The sequence below is a fragment of the Xyrauchen texanus genome, chromosome 44 (genome assembly GCF_025860055.1).
Source record: "Xyrauchen texanus isolate HMW12.3.18 chromosome 44, RBS_HiC_50CHRs, whole genome shotgun sequence".
Lineage (NCBI taxonomy): Eukaryota > Metazoa > Chordata > Actinopteri > Cypriniformes > Catostomidae > Xyrauchen > Xyrauchen texanus.
Window position 1 is genome coordinate 18,354,187 of NC_068319.1, and position 21,107 is coordinate 18,375,293.

At 39.6% G+C, this 21,107-nt stretch overlaps 1 protein-coding gene across 1 annotated transcript; it reads right to left on the reverse strand.

Annotated features, from left to right (window-relative positions):
* Positions 1-7,069: 7,069 nt before the first annotated feature.
* Positions 7,070-11,298, reverse strand: LOC127637047 (uncharacterized). Its single transcript, XM_052117895.1, has 2 exons — positions 11,106-11,298; positions 7,070-10,039 (listed from the first exon to the last, which is right to left on the reverse strand). Exon 2 carries the CDS (start codon positions 9,997-9,999, stop codon positions 8,269-8,271), a length of 1,731 nt encoding a protein of 576 aa, XP_051973855.1. The 5' UTR covers positions 10,000-10,039; positions 11,106-11,298; the 3' UTR covers positions 7,070-8,268.
* Between the last annotated feature and the right edge of the window lie 9,809 nt (positions 11,299-21,107).

Here is a 21,107-nt window from a genome sequence, read left to right on the forward strand (position 1 = left end):
TTTCAACTAACCATATAATCGTACGTACATAGTAAATTTGGATAGGGAATTTGATAGACAAGTCAACTTTTAAAAGGGAGTAGAAAACATTTCCGATGACTTTTGGGATTATTTTTACTTTATTTCACAGTGACCTTGTTATACATATTATATGTACCGTACTGACTAAAGTAATGACAATAAATTATGCACAATCACAAGCAACTAACCCTAAATCTATAGTAAGTACTTTTGTTACTATTACTCAGTACTTACTTGTGTAATTACACTGTAACAAGAACACTAAAATAAAGTGTAACCGTCTTTTGTTGTTAATGTTAAAGGTCATACATTTAAACACACTTTGTCACTTGGTGGAAGCTTGCCAAGTTAGACAGGTTGTGTAACATCCCCTAATCCTTGAAAACTATAAACAAAATTGCACAAGATACAACCCAGACTACATTTAATACATTTGGTACGGTGTTGGGTCACCGCTTGATGTCCAATGTAAAATCTGGGTCCTGAAGCAAAACCAGTTGAAAATACTATGAAAGATTCAAAATAATTTTCTGTATTTATCAACATAATGCTACAAATGCTGTCCATGGTATTGAGCACTCCGAGCACCAATTTCCTGTGCAGACAGGAAGTGTTAGGGTTTTAAATTACATTCTATTTCCCAGAAAATAATTAGTTTCGACAGTGTTTTATATTTAAGTGGGCAAATGGCCAAAAATACCCAAGTGAATTGTATGTTGGCCATTGTTTCCAATGTGCTACCTGAGTAAACAGCATTTGGAATTTAGTGCTGCAAATTTGTTCAGTGTAAAATTACTAAGCACATTTAATTTATGTTATCTCTGTGTGAGAGTTGGTCAGCTGGGTAACCGTATGTACTCTGTGTTTGTAGAGGTGCTGCTGCCAAGGCTTGTGTAATGTTTATGGTCGGCGTGGATTCAGCACTAACACAACAGCTCTCCTCCTCACATGGATCACCCTGTATAGATTTTAATAGAATAGAATAGAATAGAATAGAATAGAACAGAACAGAACAGAATAGAATAGAAGAGAATAGAATATAATTATTAATGCTGCATTCATGTTGTGTCAAGGAATAACTGTTATAAGGAGATGATAGCTTGGAGATTCTACTTGGAGGAGTTCACCTCCTCGGACAGAGGAATTATTTGTTTTTCTTTGGCAATGCAAATAATGCCAATATGGATCCATGTGTTGCTTTGTAAAACATTAATCACAATATGAATTAACTAATTCACTATGAATTAATATAGATATGTGTTACAATAATTTTTGCCATAAAAGAAGGGGAATTCAGAGTGATACGAGAGACATGAAACTAGCTAGGAAATTGCTTGCCTGGGACAATGGTTTATACAGATTAGTGGTCATTATACAAAAATATTTGACTGCAGAATGCCACAATTGATCAATTAGGATCAAGTATTCTAGAGTGCCATGCAGTAAAGAGAAGACATTACCTGCTGTCTGCTAAATACATCTAAAGTGACATAATTTTTAAAAGGGATAGTTCACCCAAAAATGAATATTCTCTAAATATTTACTCACCCTCATGCCATCTTAGATGAGATGACTTTCTTTCTTCTGCTGAACACAATCAATGTCTTTTAGAAGAATATCTCAGCTGTGTAGGTCCATAAAACACAGGTAATGACCAAAACTTTGATACTCCAAAAAGGACATAAAGGCAACATAAAATAATCAATAAGACTCTAGTAGTTGAATTTGTCTTCTGAAATCCAACCGATTTTTGGTAAGAACAGACCAAAACTTAAATACATTTTATCTATAAATCTTGACATCTACAGTCTCCTTGGTGATCATGATTTCAAGCTCGATTACACTTCCTAGCGATCTGCAGTTGCGTCAAGCACTAGGAAGTGCAATCAAGCTTGAAATCATGATTGTGCCTAGAGACTGCAATGTCAAGATTTATAGAGAAAAAGGAGTTACATTTTTGTCTGTTGATAGGATCACTTCAGAAGACATGGATAAAACCACTGAAGTCGTATGGATTACTTACGTAGCCTTTATGTGCTTTTTGGAGCTTCATATTTTTGGACCCCATTCACTTGCATTGTATGGAACTACAGAGCTGAAACGTTTTTCTAAAAATCTTAATTCGTGTTCTGCAGAAGAAAGCAAGTGATACACATCTGGAATGACAAAAGGGTGAGTAACATTTTTAACTATTTCTTCCTTCTCAGTGCTAGTAGAAAGTGGTTAATAGAGAGCAACTCTGACCTGTTTCTGTTGGTCCTGGGAGGTGTTCTGGCCCACGTTACCCTGGTCAGTTGGTCTCACTCTGTGTTTGTGTAAGTGAAAGTGTGTAAATCTGAGTTAGGGCACTGTATGTGTCTTTTTTTTGTAGGAAAAGAGAATACAATTTATCTAAAATTGATTTACTCATCTAACACTAAATAATCTCCCAGTCGTGTGATATTCCTGACACTTGGCATTGCCTCTCCTTTGACAGTGCCTAGACTGTCCATCTCAATTTATGCAGTTTACCCCTCCAAGAGAGGTTATCAATTAATCCATCTGCCTCCAAATTACACACAGAGTGACTTGAGTGTCCCCTACCAAGACCTTTTCATGCACTCCAAAGCTAGCCAGAATCCTCCACAAAAAAGACTTGTGTTCATGGAGAGCTCACTTACCCCGCTTGGGCTGCTTGGCCATCGTTTACCGTCCCCGCCATCTCACTGACCTCCTGTTTCCGTTGGAGCAACCTCTTTTTGTTTTATCCTCTCTTTTGCTCTCTTGCTCTACCTCTCTCAACCCTTCTACCCACGAAACGGAAACTCTGGCCACTCAATATTTGATGAATCTCAATGGCTCACAAGCAGATTTGCTGTAAAGAGTGACAGCACTGGAGCTCAGGTGTCAGGCCTCATCTGCCACAGTCAGTCAGCAGTCTGGACCTCCCAGCTGAGGATAAACAGCCCTGAGGGATATTTTACCCCATCTGCCACAATAGCAGTCATGTAAACATCAAATGGATTATGCCCTTGAGACAAGAGGGCTGTTTACACACTCAATGTAGACCTAATATAGCAGTTGTTCTCAAGTGGTTTTGCCTCAGGACCCAGAGTTTGCATTGAATCAAGTGGTGCCCGAAGACAAGACCCCCATCAGACATTTCTTGAATCAATTCAAATACAAACACATTTTCCTCTTGCGCTATACCGATAGCGTGTTATGCGAGCAACCTCCAAGCCATGGGGTTTGGTCCCGTGGATTCCAAGAAGTAATCGTGTTCACATAAACACTGGTGTCGGCTATGCAGAGGTTGCATTTTAACCCTAAAATTTCATTTTTTCTCCTGTGATGGTTAGCCAACCCTGCTCTTGGAGAGCTACCTTCCTGCAGAGATCAGCTCCAACACACCTGCCTGCAATTTTCAAGTTATCTTGAAGACTTTGATTAGCTGGTTCAGATGTTTTTTGATTAGGTTTGGATCTAAACTCTGCAGGAAGGTAGTTGTGTGTGTTTTGCAGCAATATCTATTTATATCTGTGTGTTCTGTGCTGTAGAGGAGCCAGGCAATGAGCTCTTTACTCTGAAGGTGATCTGCCACTTTACTGAGCTACTGGATAAGTACTTATAGAGGGTGAGTCATTCAGCCCATCACCTTTGTTCTCTCTGTTTCACTTGCTCCCTCCATTCTTTCTGACTCCATCAGCTCCTCGCCCTCTTCACCTCCCCTCTCTTCTTTTTTAAATGCGGCACCGACCCAAACAGCAGATGAATGAGGTGCTGATGTTGTTTTCCACTCGCTGCGGTTCCAACTGTTAACCTTCTGCAGGTGTTTCAGCGGAACTGATCGTGATCAACACTTTTCAGGAAGAATTGGCAAGCGGGAGTACTGTTAGAGGCTACTTGTGTGTGTGTGTGTGTGTGTGTGTGTGTGTGTGTGTGTGTGTGTGTGTGTGTGTGTGTGTGTGTGTGTGTGTGTGCGTGTGTGCGTGTGTGTGTGTGTGTGTTACACTGTTTATAAGAGAAAGATTGAGGAATACTAAAGAGGTGAGGGCACAACTCCAAAAAATGGATGAAGTACAGGGGGTGGAATGAGGTCCCATGTTATTAAGGACCTGAGGTATGCGTTTAAGGGTTAATGAAAATATCATAATGACCATCTATTTTGCATTGCGGTAATGAGAATTGGGGGGTAAAATGTGCGTAACTGTCATAAAATATAAAACAGTTTATTGGCCTAAAATAGGACCAGGAAATGGTCTTAACAAGTTTTGTGAGAATCACCCTTATATGAAAACAATAAAGTCTATGGTGTATCCTCATTTAGATAGCAAAGTAGATACATGTGTGTGTATAGGTTTGGGTATACTTTTGAGGGCCACATTTTTAAAAATGTCTTAAAAAATGTAGTGAAACATGTCGAAAACGAACATGTGAAGACATCTGAAGCAAAACACATTTTCTGTGGGTTAGGTTTATGAATTGTCCATAGTAAATATAATTATATTAGTATGAAAACCATTGTGTTTTTGAGAGGTCCATACTAATATAGCCTCAGACTTACACGTAGAACACACCATATTTCTAAGCTAGTAAGATTAATCGGACATTCTATGCAGTTATTGCATCCCTTTTGTATCAGTATCTGAGTATTCAAAGTTCTTTAAAGGAAACATGACTGTTGATGCATGCTGAGAGCAGAGAGCCCAACGCCAGTGCTGTCAAAGAGCATTCTCCCCCCAGCTGGTGAAATGGAACATTTTGAACTGATTCAGAAAGAAAATCATTTCACACAGTCTTGAATGTGAAACCTTCAGTACGTGACATATTAAAGCTGTATACCACATATGCGTTGGTATACAGGTAGGCCTACATTTGAAAAGCTGTTAGACAGTGAAAAACGATACAAGTGTAAAAACATTCTGCGAGAATCAGCTCTTTATGGACACACTGACAGCTCTTACGGGAAGAGCAGAGGGTATAATTGAATGGTAATTACATGGTAATTATCATCATGCATAAAGGTTTGGCATCCAAAAAAGGATCAGGGGAAAGATCATTTTGATTTTATTATTTTTTTAACAACCTCGCTGAGATTTAAATGATTCTGTTCAGTTATGCCTAATCTCTGGGGCTGTCTTTCTACAAAGGCACTTTGAAGCACCTCAGAGCGCGTGTGTCACTGAGAAAGTTTTAGCCAAGAGTGTTTATCCCGTGGCCTGTTATTTGGTTGGCTCGGCAGAATGCACCATTAGAGCTGCCTCTGAGTCATAGTCATTATCAGGCACTTTTTTACCTCTGAAGTACTGGCGCCTCTGTCATCTCTGTTTTTGCAGGCGTGTGTGCGTGTGATCACACGTATGAGCGACAGATGGAGAACATGGGGCACATTAATGACTCTGAACATTTTTTGTGTGAAGTTTTTGAACAGTCAGGCGTCCATTTACAGTAATTACCGGCGTAACTTAACAGACTCTTTGTATATTTCTATGAAACTGTTCAAAATGGAGGTTGAGGGAGAATGTAAGTGGCCATGACTCACCAACCTCCGCTGGCAGCGCCGTGAGACTTCTCCACCCTTGCGCTCGTTCACGGCCCTCTGCGTTTCCACACAAAAGCAGAAAGAAAAGAAGAGAAAGAAATACATCAGAGGCTCATAAATGACTGTCCCCATAGCCCCTGTACTCTGGTCACTAATGGAAAATGTTCCAGCAGCCGTCTGCAGTTGAAATGCTTAATTTGCAGTGGCATCGACCACTTAGGCCGATTGCATCGAAAGCCGTAGACGTTTAGAGTGCATTGGCATGACAATAAACGTATGTTTGAGGTTAAACACACACACTAATAATGTCCAATCTGAGATCGCAGTGGTGTGTCTTCAACAAATATACGTGTAATCTAAATTGGAGAGCAGGGCCTCGTGGCAATAGGTGGGTAGATGTGTGTTTGTGCATTTGTTTGTGTTTGCATGTGTGGCAGTTCCTTAATGCAGGTGTTTTTGTGCATAATTGAGCTCTGCATTGTGTCCAAAGTCAGGGTGTGGGGGAGTGGGCTGGTGTTTGTGCCAATGCGTGTATGTGTGTGTGTGGGTGTGTGGGTGTGTGCGTGTGTGGGTGTATGTGTGTGTGTGTGAGAGAGAGAGAGAGAGAGAGAGAGAGAGAGAGGGTATAAGTGTTCCAGGTTCTGCAGTGGTGCATGGCAGTTGATGACTCACCCGTCAATCATGTGACTCATTAATCACTGCAGCTTTCTCTCTCTCCCCACCCCTCTCTTTCATTTGGTTTCAGTGTGTCTCCATGTCTGTACCATTCACATTACAGTCTTTTTATTGCAAGTCCTTTCATCTACCACTGTCTAAGTGAATGCCATCATTTCCATTAGATTGAAAACATGCATTTAAATTTTGTGATGCATTTAGAACACATCAATTTTAATTTCTTCTTTATTTTTTGCCTGTAAGTCTCTATTTGAATAACTGTTTTGTTCTGATGTTTGGCAAATATGTTGTTGCCCTGTTTTACCTTATTAATCGCAATTAAACTTGTTTATGTAAATAATGATACATTAGTATGTTTGTCACAGAACAGGATCTCATGAGTAATAGTCATTAGGGTTTTTATGGAGTGTAGAACTGCGTATCTACCAATTTAATGCTGTTACTAATTTTTCATAGATTTTGTCAGGTACTGCTTGGGTTCAACAGTAACTGGCACAAAAATTTGTCTTTGAACTCTATGCCACCTAATGTGCGTTTCAGTGTCCTGTTTTAATTCAGCATGACAATGGCTCATGGAAAAAATCAAAGATGTACTGGGCATGCTGGTTCAAACTCTCTGTGAAGTCAAATGCAATTTCTGTTACAGAGGAAATAAGAAATGCCATATAGTCTTGGCGAGAAACCTTTGTGGTACAGAAATTAATTAATTACAGAGCATTCTGCTCAGAATCTGTTCAAAGACTTTCCAATAAGACATTTTTTAAAAACTGACTTTAATAAAATAATTGATTTTATTTTTCGTCATATAGCAAAACTAGTAATCAACATGCTGTTATTTACACATTGCACACACATTTGTTTATTTGACACTGTACAACTTACAATCTGGAAGTTGACAACAACAAATTCCTTTCACAAGACAGTTCACTGATGAAAACACTTGCTATAGTAATTAAGAGTTCTCTTTCTTTTTTTTTTTTTCTTTTTTTTTTTCAATAATCACAGTTTGATCAAACAGGCGATTTTCCCCAAATTTTTAAGTGTTTTTTTTTTTTTAAGATGCAAATACAGATAGACGTGCAAACTTTTTACCCTCATATTATTCCTCACAAATTTCAGACATTTTAAAACTGTTTAAGGAACAAACATGACTATACAGCATTCTGTTGGCTCTCGAGACAAAAAAATCCTGTACTCAGTGGTCGAACGTTGGCGCTTACCCACAATAACGGGCGTTTTTCAAAATTTGCTGAAAATTTTGGCAGGATGTGACGTTTACATAAATCACATGTGTACAGGTAAATTCCACCAAGCCATTTGACAGGGCACTCACCTAGCAAAGATATTCACCAATTTGCATTTCTGTGAATAAAATGGAAGATTTAATTTCAAGCGTTGTTTACAGCGTGCATGACAATTCTTTTTAGTGGTGCAAGACCTGCATGCACATGAATGAGTTAAAACAGTGATCATTATAAGGCAATAGGAACATTGATCAAAACATTCCAACAGACCCTCAGGAAAAGCCTGTAATAATTTGACTGTTACTTGTTTTTGTAACTAGTACCATAGCAATTATTACTGTGCCCTGCAGCGTCAACAATTCATCCCTTTGCTTTTCAATTAATCAAGTGTTTCCTAAAGAAAATAAATATTTGTGTAAACATGGGTCTCTTGCAATTGGCACCTAAAAAGTTTAGTTGTTGTTTGGTTGTTCATTTTACCTTTTTTTTCTTCCTTCTTTGACATGCAAGAGAATCAAAAACACACCTGTATGAAACCTTTCAAATTCACCTGCATATTCTCTCACCAAATTAAAATGTAAACTGCGAGAGAAACCAAATGAGTGCACGCTGAGAGGTTCTGATTACAGCAACCGTCTCTTCCATTCCTAATTTGGAATGTATCAAAAAACAAGAGTGGAGAAGAAACACCTAACTGTCTTTTCACAGCCCTGTCGCTCAAAAGCTCTATGTTTTTGCCCAGCATTCTCCTCACTCTTTCATCGCTAGTTTCATCGCTTTAGAATAAAACTCCTGAACTCTCACAGACTAAAATAATCTACGGTTGTAATAAATCTTCTCAATGAAGTTCTCCAGTTCTTCATCATTGTCGTGTGGAGACTCCGGCTCATCGTACACATAGTCTGGTGGGTAGATGTAAGAAGGTGCTCTCCCACTGGGAGGAGAGCGCGGTTTGGGCATGGGAAGAGTCTGGTAAGTTCGAGGATGGGGGAGAATGTAATTAGGAATGACAGTGTCTGGTTGTGGATATGGGCTCTGGGAGCGTTGTGGGGCTTGTGCCCATTTCCAGTCCCTTGCTTTTGCCCTGTCTCTGTAATTACGGTTGGGAGGTTTGATGCCATACCCCATGGAGCCCCCAAAGTTGTAGTCAAAGGAAAGAGCAGGATTGGTATAGAACCGCGGCTTAGGGGGAGGGAAGAAGACTGGGTAATATGCTCGATATGGCTTCTGATAATAGGGGAATGAGGGATAGGCCAGAAACTGCTTCTGTGGCTTAAACCAGTAGTCCTGCTTGCTGAGCTTGGCTTTGTTTTTCTCCTTGTACCATTTCTTATAAGGATTGACTGTATAAGAGGATTGCTTAGGTGACTTAGGATATTGATATGCCTGAGGCCTCGGTTTGGCTTTGAGAGGAACCAGAGGGCGGAAACGAGGGGTGTTAGTTTGTGGTAAATCCTTCCTTTTTTTCTTTTTCTCCTGAACGTCACTGATTATTTCGACCACATCATCGGCAGGCAGGTGCAGCTTGCTTGAGATTTCGATCAGCTTGTCAATCGTCTGAGGATCCATCTCATCATCATCATCACTGTCTTCCACCTCATTAGAGCGCTTGTCCTCGGCCACATTGTTTAGAAGCGCCGCCTTCTTCATGTCTCTCATGTAGGAGGATACTTTCGGCTTTCTGCCCATGTAGTCCAGTAGCATGTCAGAGGCTATGTCGGCCAATCTCTGCTCCTCCTCACGTGCCTCCTGCGCCTCTGCCTCCTGCCGTCTCACCTCCTCCTGCTCTGCCCGTGCCCGTGCCTCCTCCTCCTTGCGAGTTAGAATCTCCTCCTCTTCTTCCACAAAATCGAAATCGTCCATGAAATTTCTCTCGAGCTGGGATGGGTTTCTAGTTCGCTCCTCTTGCCACTTAAGCTTTTTGGTCGCCTGGGCTAGCTGCTGGTTATAGGCTTTGTAGCCTTTTAAAGGAGGGAGAATCTCATTGTCTTGCAGTCCGAGGTCAATGTTTTGGAAATAGCCCCTGGATTTGCGCTGAAGGGGGGTGGCCATAATAGACCGGTTCTGCACTTCAGTCACATTCGTCTCATTCTCCGTTTGTTCTCCTTTTGCCTTTTCTTGTCCCCCAACTGATGATTTCTCTGTGTCCTCCTCATTTTCTCTGTTCTGCTTAAGGTCTTTGCTGGTTCCCTGATTTCCCTCTTCAGAATCCCCTTTAATGGTCATCTTCTCTCTGGCTGGGTGGTCAAGAGCCTCAAGCAGAACAGAAGCTAGAGCTCTGGCAGAGTTCATATCTGAGACATGTTCCTGTCCCAAAGGTTTCTGGAGTTGGTTCTCCACATTCCTATGTGTCCAAGCAGGTCCTTCTGCTGCCCCCGGGTCCTCTTTTGCCAAGTTGAGAGCCTCATTGATACTGCTGCTGACTGAGAGTCTCTGCTGAAGTGCAGGTGTAGCAAGGGCCAGCAGGGGGGTAAGGCTGAGGAGGACTATCAGGAGAGATGAGGTTCTGGAGGGGTAGCAACAGCAGAACATGACCATGCAGAGAGGACAGGATGGGGTGAGGGGGAGAGGGAAGCACCTTATAAAGACAAAGAAAAAAAGAACGATTCATATTTTTTTTTTTTTAGCATTAACATTTTAGCTACAGTTTGTTTACACTCAAATTTTTAATGTTTGTCAATTAGAGGAGCGCGTAACGATCGTGCGCTGACATCTGTTTAACGTAATACTCAAACAATAAAACATGCGCTTTTAAATTACAGATGGGGTGTCCGTCACTATATTTGGTCATTTTTTAAACTCTCTTTTTTAACACCAGTGTGAGGTCTCATTTGATTTTGTTTCTTCAACTAAACTGAGTCCAAAAAAACTACATAGTTCCACAAAAAGGCAGTTTTTGTTGAGTTGCTGTAGAACGAATTCCCTGGAATCACTTATCAAGTCGGATCAACATAGCGGCATATGCTTTAAACTATATAAAATCAAGACTTCACAGGGTAATATAGGCTACTTGTACAATATAAAGAGAATACTGATGTTTGTGAAGTGACAAGAAAAACTATGATTATGTTGTGATAAACAGGCGTAACGCATGTTATAATATGAATCACTCCGTGCAATTAGTATTTTCTATTAATTAATTCATAAAAACGCCGAATTTGAACGTTCTCTTTCCACTGTTCGTTTGTTTTCAAAGCATGAACTTCCAGCGAACTAATCTTTATCAGACAGACTTAAGATTTAATCAAATTCCTCATTCTTGTGCACACAATCACCAAATATTATTCAGTGCACAAATTAAAAGCGCTATCTATATTCTGATTATCAAAGTTAATAAGAGACATGAATTATCAAGTTTGCCATTCACAGAAAAAAAACATATTGCGCCTAATACTGTAGTATGTAATAATAAAACATAGATATTGTTAGAAGAAGAAGAAAAAAGCGCTTGTTGATATCTTCTTAGATGACTTGCACTGAAATTCAACTCCATGCAATCTAATTATAAAAATCAACGGTTAATGTCTTATTTAAACTTATTTATTCCTGTCCTGTATAACATATCTTTGTTTTTATAGAGCAGCCTATATATATAAACTATTTCAAGGGTGTATTAAATTAGGAAATGGCAATGCACTACTCACCTGATTTCCCGAATAAATTAGCTGGAACTCAAACCCGAGTGTGTCTTGGTCCTTAACAGATGAGGTTTGGAAACAATCGCAATCCTTAAGCTCATTTAAAACTTGAATAAATTAAATTTTGTTCCCACAACAATTATTTGGAACACAATTCGATCTGTCTTGTACTGTTGAAAGATGTCATTTGCTCACTACACATGGATGCAGTGCGTGATTTTTTTCAGGACCACGGACAGCGCAACTCCAATTTGTATAGACGCGTCTGAACACGTGATCCACGAGTCATCGCGCCGCTGTTGACGTCAGACTCTCCATTGATAAGAATTTCGTGTCTCGTTTGAACTCAGAGGGTACGCTACGGTGCTTTGATGAATGAACAGAGATTGCATGAATGAAACAGTCTCTCCATTAAGAACGGAGCACTGTGGTACACATCGAAAGTACCTCTGATAAAATAACTCAAACAGATCTCGAATTGAATTGTATCGGAGGTGATTCAACACTGTTTGGAACATTATGAATTTTAAGGTTTACTCTCTGGTCATTCACGATTCCTGTGTTTAGGGGAGATATGATGCCTCCTGTTCTCACCAGTCTAATTGGACGCTGTCAGCTACTTAGAAGCTCCTTTCATCTCGCGTTTCCCCTTTTGGCCTGTTGATTGTTTGTGAGGTGCCTTTAATCAGAGCTGTAGAGACACCGAAATGCTGCACCCACCATGGCGCAGGCGGTTCAGCTCCACTGCTCTACTTCCGCTCAATTTCCCAAGCTCGTTCAATTTTCCGCTCTTTGTCTCCTGTCGCCCCTGACTTTCATCCATCTGTCTCTAACGTCATTCTCAATTTGGTTCACATTATCATGTATTTGTTTAATTACATGAATGCACAGGTAAGCTCCAGTTGGCTCCCTTGACCTACAAACAATACAGGGAAAAAAAGTCAAGGCGTTTCATGAAGATGTAGATGATATGGTGGTACTTGAGTGCAACCCATCCTTATTCTCGCTCTCGCTCTCTCTCTCTCTCTCTCTCTCTCGCTCTCTCTCTCTCATGCAATTATCCTATTAGAGAGAATAATTCCCCCTGACGTGGTTTAGAACCTTTACATGAATACAGTAGGTTTTAGAAATAGGCCTAATTGGAAAAAGCTCGTGTGGCATTGGAGCCAACAGCAATCCCGCCAATCACAGTTTATGATTTGTGTTAACTGGATTAGTTGCAGTGCGGATATTGAAGTCCCACGAGTCACACTCGAAATGGCAGCATCAAAGCTGTATCGCTATGAGTGGGAACCTTATTTCGATATTTTTAAAGGTTGCATCCAATATACCAGTGTTTGTGAACTGCCATGAAACTTTAAGACCCCTTTATTTGTCTTTAAATTAGCCTAATTGTTTCCAAGTTTCCAAGTACTTGATCCGGTTGGTGGGAATTTTATGCTCCAGAAAGGAAATCAATCACGCCCTGATGCTATAAATATTTTCAACAGACCAATAGCCTAGCTATTATCCCAAGAAATAACCTTTTTTATTTGTTAAAGTTGGTGAGGAAATGACCTTTAAATGGAAAATGTAACATGCAGCCAAAGGGGACAAAGAAAAGCGTGCGTAGAGACTATGAGTAGCCTATGAATGCGCGTCCTTTTCGACCTCGGTGGCGAATAGTTTAAGAGCTCTACAGGTCAAGGGTCAGATTTTGATACGGCTTGGCATTATCGACTGCCACTCAGTATTAGCGCAGTTGCGAACCTTTACCAGCGCTCTCCATCCCCCGCGCTGACTCACCTCCTCCCAAACTGCCCATGTACTCCATAATGGACCCAAAATGCCCACAGAGCATTTCACTCAAGAACAGAATGAATACATTATCTGTTAAAACTGAAGTAAAACAAAGAGAAACTGCCAAAATAGTGGATAAAGGTGCTTTTGAAGTTTTGAGGCCCTCGATGAGAATTATTGTTCACACCCACATTTCCACCCCCACAAGTAAGGAAGAGATTCGTCAGGGTTTTGAGGGTACTGTAGACATATTGGCTGCAATTATGAAAATGTATGTTGAAATACACTCCAAAAAAGTCCACCGCATCAAGTGCAAAAGCGCCTAATGGAAGTGACATAACACGCTCCTCATGAATAAAAGAATTTCTACTCCCACGAGATTGGGAAAAAAACCGTCGTCCTGGGATCGATTAATTCTCCCATTTCACATTTTACTCAGCTGCGGCTCAAGCTTAATGGTGTGTAACCTGCCACAAGCCTTGCGCCCACACACGAGCACCGCGTCTGTTTTGATGGCAAATTCACGTAAGCGACCGCTCTCTTGAGGCAATAAACACTGATTTTTTACAAAAATGTCTGACTGAAAGGTGTCACACCGCGTAAAAGCCCCGTTTTGCATATAAACCGGTCACATATTTAGTCACTTGCATGCCGACAATTCAAACCGAATAATAATGGTGTGCTAATATTACACGTAAATGTTGACAATGAAGCCCCGTCCCCACCGAGAGAGTTCATTGTGTCAGCACGAGCACTTTGACCAGTGCCACTGGACCAACTTGCAGGTAGCCGTAATCTGTTGTTTGTTTTATTAAATCTGCGCGACGCCCCGGTTTCACAAATTTCTACACAAGGGAGCAAAGGTGTATGCGAGCATGTCTGACCCTGGAATATCTCAATATTTACAGTTTGAACACTGGAAACAAAACGTGCTGCGTCCTTGCGTTCGTCGTCATTCATAAGAGCTGTGCACGCGCGCCCTGAAGACTCGCTCACCAAAAGTGTTTAGCTTTGTATTTCCGCGTTTTTACTTCATGCTTCTGCCATTTCGAAATATTTAAATAATAAATTGATAGATGAAAACACCAACGTTTCATTTAAATTGTGTTTCTGACAGCGATATTTACACTGAAATTTTTGCCTACACATTTGTGCAAAAAAAAAAAAAAAAAGCCGGTTAGTTATTGAAAAGATAAATCATATTAATTCTGAACTAAATTTTGGTTCCTTTCCCCCAAAAAATTCAAGTAATTAAATACAAAAATAATACAAATAGGCTAATAATAATAAAAACAATGCAGTTGTTCCCATTCAGCATGTCATGCCTTTTGTTTAGAAAACAGACCAGCGCGCCTTTTCACCAAAATATGCGATGAAAACCTTTGGTCGGTGACATATTACGTCGGAGGTTGGATTCGTATATGGAGTTAATGAGCCGATTGATATCAGCGAGAGTCATCGGTTCCCTGCCATCAATCTCTCGTTCTTTCAAGGGGAGAGGGATGGATAAGCTCGCCCATTGCATTTGGACTTGGTGCAAGCACCTTTCAAATAAAATATCAATATACATTTGTTTAATTATTACGAAGAGTGATGTATCCACAGTTTATGAGGGAAAAGGCTAATGAGTAATACGCACAGAAAAGCTTTACATTCATTTCGCGCATTTAGCCACCTTTACAAAATACAGTAAATACCGTGTCCAACCTATAATAGCCTTATATGATTTGACTATTAGAACAGATTTAATTTTGGATGATGTCAATCTTTTAAAAAAATATGTAGGCTATTATGCTGTGCACGGTTTTTACATATTTTCGGCATAATGGTAATTTTAATCCCTTGAAGTGAATAATAAGTGCAGTCCACCAAATCATATTATATAAAGCCCCATTTTTTTAAATACCACAAAAGAAAGAAAATGTACCATAAACACGTAGAAAAACCCGCTAATATGAATTAGACCTGCTTAAAAATAAGTGGCCTTGAGGCAATCACATGAATTTAAAAGGACAATAGTGTATATACTTGTGTTTTGTCACATTAAGAGTGAGGAGCATTTGGCCCAATTTGTAGGTTGACCATGCATAGGTTTACTAACCAATTTCACACCTTTTTCCTTTCTTTGTTCCTTTAATTTTTTTCCCACACAAATACCAATCCAAAATACTGATTTTTTTATTTAATGTTACAGTGAAAATTTTATTCAGCACTATACAGATATAATTTCTAATTTTACCTGCATTTTTTTTTTTTTTTTTTGTGTTATTTGGATCGTTTTAAAGACCAACAGACATAAAAGTATAGTAAATCTAATGTATAATTTAGAGGATTTAATAAATTGTTTAGGGTTGTCACAGTAATTTATATTTTTAAACAAAGTTAAATCCAGGAGAGGGCGCTGTCATTACGTGATACCCGGTTGTGCGAATTACGATTCCCCTGAGAAGTTGCCCATTTCACATTTAAAGTTGACATCAAGGCAAATTTTAGGAAAAGAGAGAGAAGATAATTTATCAAACTTTTTGTTTCATCACCGACAGATTTCAGAAAGATATGGTATGGAGCTTCTCTAAAAAAAAAATTTTTTTTAAAAGCGCCTTTGAAGATTAAATAGCCTATTGGATGCATTAATAAACGGGCAAATGAAGTAGGCTATAATAAAGATGAAGCCAGGATAGATCAACTGCTGTATAAACTGTCAACAGGAAAAAGAAAATGCAGCCTTTAGAAAGGCAGGGGGGAAGCCTTAAAGTAATACTAATAACGAATTGTTTACAAGACTAAACCTTTTCTCTTTTTTTCGCAGAGACGAAGTGTAGCGTACTGACGCCTTCAATTAGCCCAATTTAGATTCGATAGAGTTCAACTGAGTCATGAAATACATTTACAAACCAGTTCATGTCAGAGTCACAAAGTGGAACACGTCTGAGATCTTCACCAGTTCATCATTCGTGTTTTTCTGTCACATTTTCCACAATTGTTGGTGTTTACACAAACGTGCGCATGCGCAACTCAACGGAACACACATATTTTTCGCGCCATAAACACGCGTGTCCTCCAAAACTCCTTGTAGGAACGAAAACTGTTATCGGTTATCAGCACGGTACCCGACTGAAAGGGAAGTAATTTGAAATATGCTTTAAACTGGGTAAATTGCTGATATGACTCATCCAAGACACCCACAAGCCTCTGATCCATCGAATGGGAGGGAGGGGAACGAATTTGTGTATGTGTGAGGGAGGGAGGGTGAGGGAGATAAAAAAAAAAAAAAACGCAAAAAGATGAATGGAAGCAGACTGAGTATGCGCTATGTTCCACAAGCCAAAAAATAAAAGAGAAATGTTTGTAACTGCGCAGAAAGTCATGTTCTCTTAAAATACCATGCGAGTAGAAAGCAGGTCTAGACAGATGTTATCTATTCGTTCTAGTCACCATATGTCAAAAACGTAGTGGCATGAACACTAGGGCTGTTCAAATCCATTAATGTAGGAATCAATTCCGATTTAAGATTTTCTGATATGATGTAATTGATTGCAAAAGTTAATTCCAGGTTCATTTACTCAATGTCTTAGGGAGAAAAATTTTGTTAGGTTAAATTTCACAGTAAATATTGCAATATAAGCATGCTGCAAAGTATTTGTGATTAAAAGTGTGTATGACAAAAGAGCATTGGGTGTTTCTCAATGCAAAGAATGTAGAGAACAAACGTATGTTCTTAAGAAGACCTGTCTTGCCAAGGCACCTTGGAAGAATGAACTTGGAAGGACAGGAGGACCAGATACTGCAGAGACGAGTCACTTCAATTAAAATTAATAGGAGAAATTGGAACTGTCAATGGTTGTAGAAAGTGTCATGATACAGGAGAAAGGAAGTCCTGCCTTACAGGTAAAAGAGCCAATCAACCTTTAGATACAGACATCTCAGGTCAGTCAACACGAGAACGCACATGCGCATTAGCTGAACAATCCTGGAAAATCTATTTTTTTGTGTGTAATTTGAGGTAAAGAAGCATTGCATATTTGAAATATGTTCTTTGATCGGTATCGTGACGAACCGTTTTAGAAATTTTAGTAGAAAGGAGCTGCACTTTCATGAGTGGAAATAGCTTCCCGAGAGCGTTCCAAAGATGGCCACCAGTGGACTGACTTGCTAGAAAGAATTTGAGGAGGATGTAGACTGCATCTATTGTGAGCTTTGAGATGTGCTGCGATTTTCCTCTTGCGCAATTAGCCGTCACAGCACATTTGAAGCCAGTGAGAGAACTATTGGCATTATCATCACACCACTTTATTATCATCACTGTGAGGTTTTGCAGGACTAGTGATATGTTAAAATAATCAAGTCTGTAAAAATGTTTTTCCTTCATGTGTTTATTACTACTCTCACTGAGCACTTTATTAGGAACACTATTGTCCTAAATAGTGCCTGACGTGGTCTTCTGCCTTTGTAGCCCGTCTGCTTCAAGGTTTGACATGTTTGACATTCTGAGATGATATTTTGCTCACTACTGTTGTACAGAGTGGTTATCTGAGTTGCCGTAACCTTTCTGTCAGCTCAAACCAGTCTGGCCATTCTCCGTTGAACTTTCTCATCAACAAAGCGGTTCCATCAGCAGAACTGCCATTCACTGTCTGTTTTTTGTTTGGTTTTCTTTGGCAACATTCTGAGTAAATTCTAGACACAGTTGTTCGTGAAAATCCTATAATATCAGCAGTTACAGAAATACTCAGACCAGCCCATCTGGCACCAACAATCATGCCACAGTCAAAATCACTGAGATCACATTTTTCCCCATTCTGATGGTTGATGTGAACATTAACTGAAGCTCCTAACCCATATCTGCATGATTTTATGCACTGCACTGCTGCTATACGATTGGCTGATTACAATCGCATGAATATGCAGGTGTACATGTGTTCCTAATAAAGTGCTCAGTGAGTGTATATTAAAATGATGGCCAACAAATGTTGACGGATGCAGCCTTTTGCTGTCTTATAGTGGGAAAGTCTATATATCTTTGGGTAAAACTGTCCTTCTTCTGCCACCGGGAACCCCCATTGGGTTCTTGTCCACAAGACACCATCTGTTGCATCTTCGATATTCGGCCTGATCAAGAACACTTCTGGGTAATTTTATGCATTATGATCAATGCTTGCATTCTTGAGTATTGGAATTGATCTTTGGCAGTGGATGATGATGTCAAACGAGTCCATGAGAACATAAGAACACAAAAGAACACATTGAGAATCAGCCCATGACACGCCCTTAGAGGAATCGATCCCCTTGAGTGAAGACAACTTTCTATTGCCAAAGGAATCGACTCCCAGCCCTAATGAACACAAGAATATGGATATATGACTTCATTAGCCATTTTTCCACCATCGAGACAAACGGTTCTGAGCACGGTGCGGAACGGTTCCAGGTGCATCTTCACTTGAGCATGTTTCGGCACTGCATGATTACAAACCGTTCTCTGCTCGGATTTCTCGGCACAGCTAACTAACCATTCCTAACCATGTTCAGTTGTGCTGGTAGAACGACTTTAGTGCATGGTGACTCATGATTGTCAATTTTCCAACAACAAGCTAATTAATTTTTTTCTAGGTAGCTGGCAAAGTTTGCTATGGTGAGGTTAATAAATTGTAATTAAAAATAGTGTATGTTTGGTGTATCTTCATGATTTTATGATGATGTTTTAACTAGTAGGTTTGTAGTGCATATTTTTCTACATGCCTTTTTCATCAGGGAGGTAGATTAGCTAGCTCATTAAATCTCATACTGTCTAATATGTAATTATATTACTCGTATTATATTGTATCAATAAATGTACTTTTTATCTAGTCTGGGAACTTTCACCTTTCTGTGTTTGTGTCCGGTGGCATACACAACCCCTCATCAAATGTTAAACCTCTCGCCTTTTTCTCTATGCTTTCCTTTTTGCGACATAGGACATGTATTTCCTGTGGTTTAGCAGAGGAAAAGGCAGTCTTAAAAACTGGAATATGCAATTATCCTCCATAGCGCATTCGTCCAATGTTTACCTCTTACACCAACTGACGTTTTGTACATTCAAGCACCACAGTGGAAAAAGAAATGTGGCCCAGATCGGCACAGTATTGCAACGATAACTGTTTGGCCCAATGGTGGAAAAGTGTCTACTGAAACATCTGTCATTCAATCTCTGTACTAGCTTGTACCTTCCAGCCAACTTTGCAACTTTGTTTTGTGCCACATCTCAAGTTAGTGTCTCCTTATGATGAATTGCTTGTGTTGTACAACTCCTCTCTTGCAAGTGACTTTATTAAATTAACAAATGTAAAATATACTTGTGTGGGTTACAAGAGTCAGCAATGACATTAAAGGTATATTAATAATGTTAAGGAACTCTAAGCAGAGGAGTAGGAGCAAGCTGTTTGTTCCCTTTTAGACTTTGTGTAACAGCATATGTGGAGTCGATTTAATCAGATCATGAGGACGGCACCACATTAACATTACCATTATCTGTTTTTGTGTCATTTGACATCGGTTTGTGAGTGTACATGAGTGAGTGTCCTCGCCCAATGCTGATTGCGTGTGCGTCTACAGGCGAGGAGAGTGATAACATCTGTGTAATTTCAACATGATGACGGGCCCCATGGGAGCCAGCACAGGAGATGATCTGAGTTGAGCTAAGTACTATTAATCGTTTAATTACCACTGGCTGATTCAGTCCATCAAAGCCCTCTCTGCATCACCTCATACAAATTCATCCATTATGAGGTCATTCATGCCCTCGTCAATCAAATTGCCCCACCCTTCAACCAGCTGTCATACCAGCTTGTGTTTTACAGTGTGGTATGACTAGGTGACAAGAAAGGAACTGTAGCTCTTGTCCTATTCAGTGCCACATTCAGTGAGCCAGATGGCTGTGTTGGTTTACAGCAATATGTTTAATAATGAGGCCTATTATGACTGGAGATTAGCACATAAGCCTCAGCACAGGACAGAAGATTCACTGAGAATATTCAGATGAAACAGACGGAGGGCAATTTCTGTGAGGATAAAAGAATGTGGTTGTTGTTGCCTTTGTGTCTCATCTGTTGACTGAGTATCTCCTGTCACTGTGGAAGAGCCACATTACAAAACATTAATGATGTTCCATCTGCATTCATTTTAGCAATATTGCCTCTCAGTTTGTAATGGCTTTATTCTCCACAATCCAAAGGTATTGCAATCTCCTTTATTATTTTATGTCATGCTGTGAAGGGGAGCTCATTCATTCATAGGATTTGTAAACATATGTTCCAAATGAAAATGTTTCAAATATTCTCCCTGTTCCACTTACTTGTTTCTCAATAAATTTAGCAGATTACTTACTACACAACTTTCCTTACAGGATCTGCAGACACTACTCATTAATGTGCCATAACAGAAGGATGACATTAAGGTAAGCAAATGATACATGTTATAGTAGATCGTATTTCTGTGACCATTGACTAATATAATAGATTTTAGCAAGTATGTTTGTATGGACCTTAGTCAGGGTGGACGCCATACACACAGTGTGGTGCACTGTTTTGTACATTGGTGTTGATCGTTCAGCTGTTGAAACACTGACAATACCTCTTTTCAGTCAACAAAAACATGGGCTGTGAAAATGTAATCTATGACTTTAAAGAAATAATAAAGCAGCAATAAAGGTAATCTGTGTGACTCCATGTCTTCTGAAGCGATCCGATCAGTTTTGTGTGAGAACAGACCAAAATGTAAATCCTTTTTCACAATGTGAAACCGTATGTGCGATTTGTGCATGAGTCAAGCACGAGGAAGGGTAATTGACCTTGAAATTATGATCACGCCTGTGAGACTGAAAATGTCAAGATTTATAGTGAAAAGGGAGTAACTGCTCTGTACTCACCCAAAATCGATTGGTTTGGTTCAGAAGACATGGATTGTTGTCAGCCTTTGTGTTTTGTTGATTGCCTTGCTTTCATTCGTGTTAAATTAAATATTGTATCTACCCTAAATAAAGGGCTCTATTAATAAGGCTTTGATATTTCAACTATTCAAAATGGTTCCTATTATATATTTGATGTTTTTATGTGCTATGACAGTGTATATATATATATACTGTAGTGTAATTTTAGAATTTTGTGTCCATTCTCTTTTACAGGCCTTATGCCGAATCAACCTACAGTAAGCTGCTGGATTGTCGCTTTAAGCTGCATCTTGGTGGGTGGTTTTTAA

Bases quoted from the DNA above. Each gene is read 5' to 3' on its own strand.
- LOC127637047 (XM_052117895.1), bottom strand. From the start codon at position 9,999: ATGGTCATGTTCTGCTGTTGCTACCCCTCCAGAACCTCATCTCTCCTG.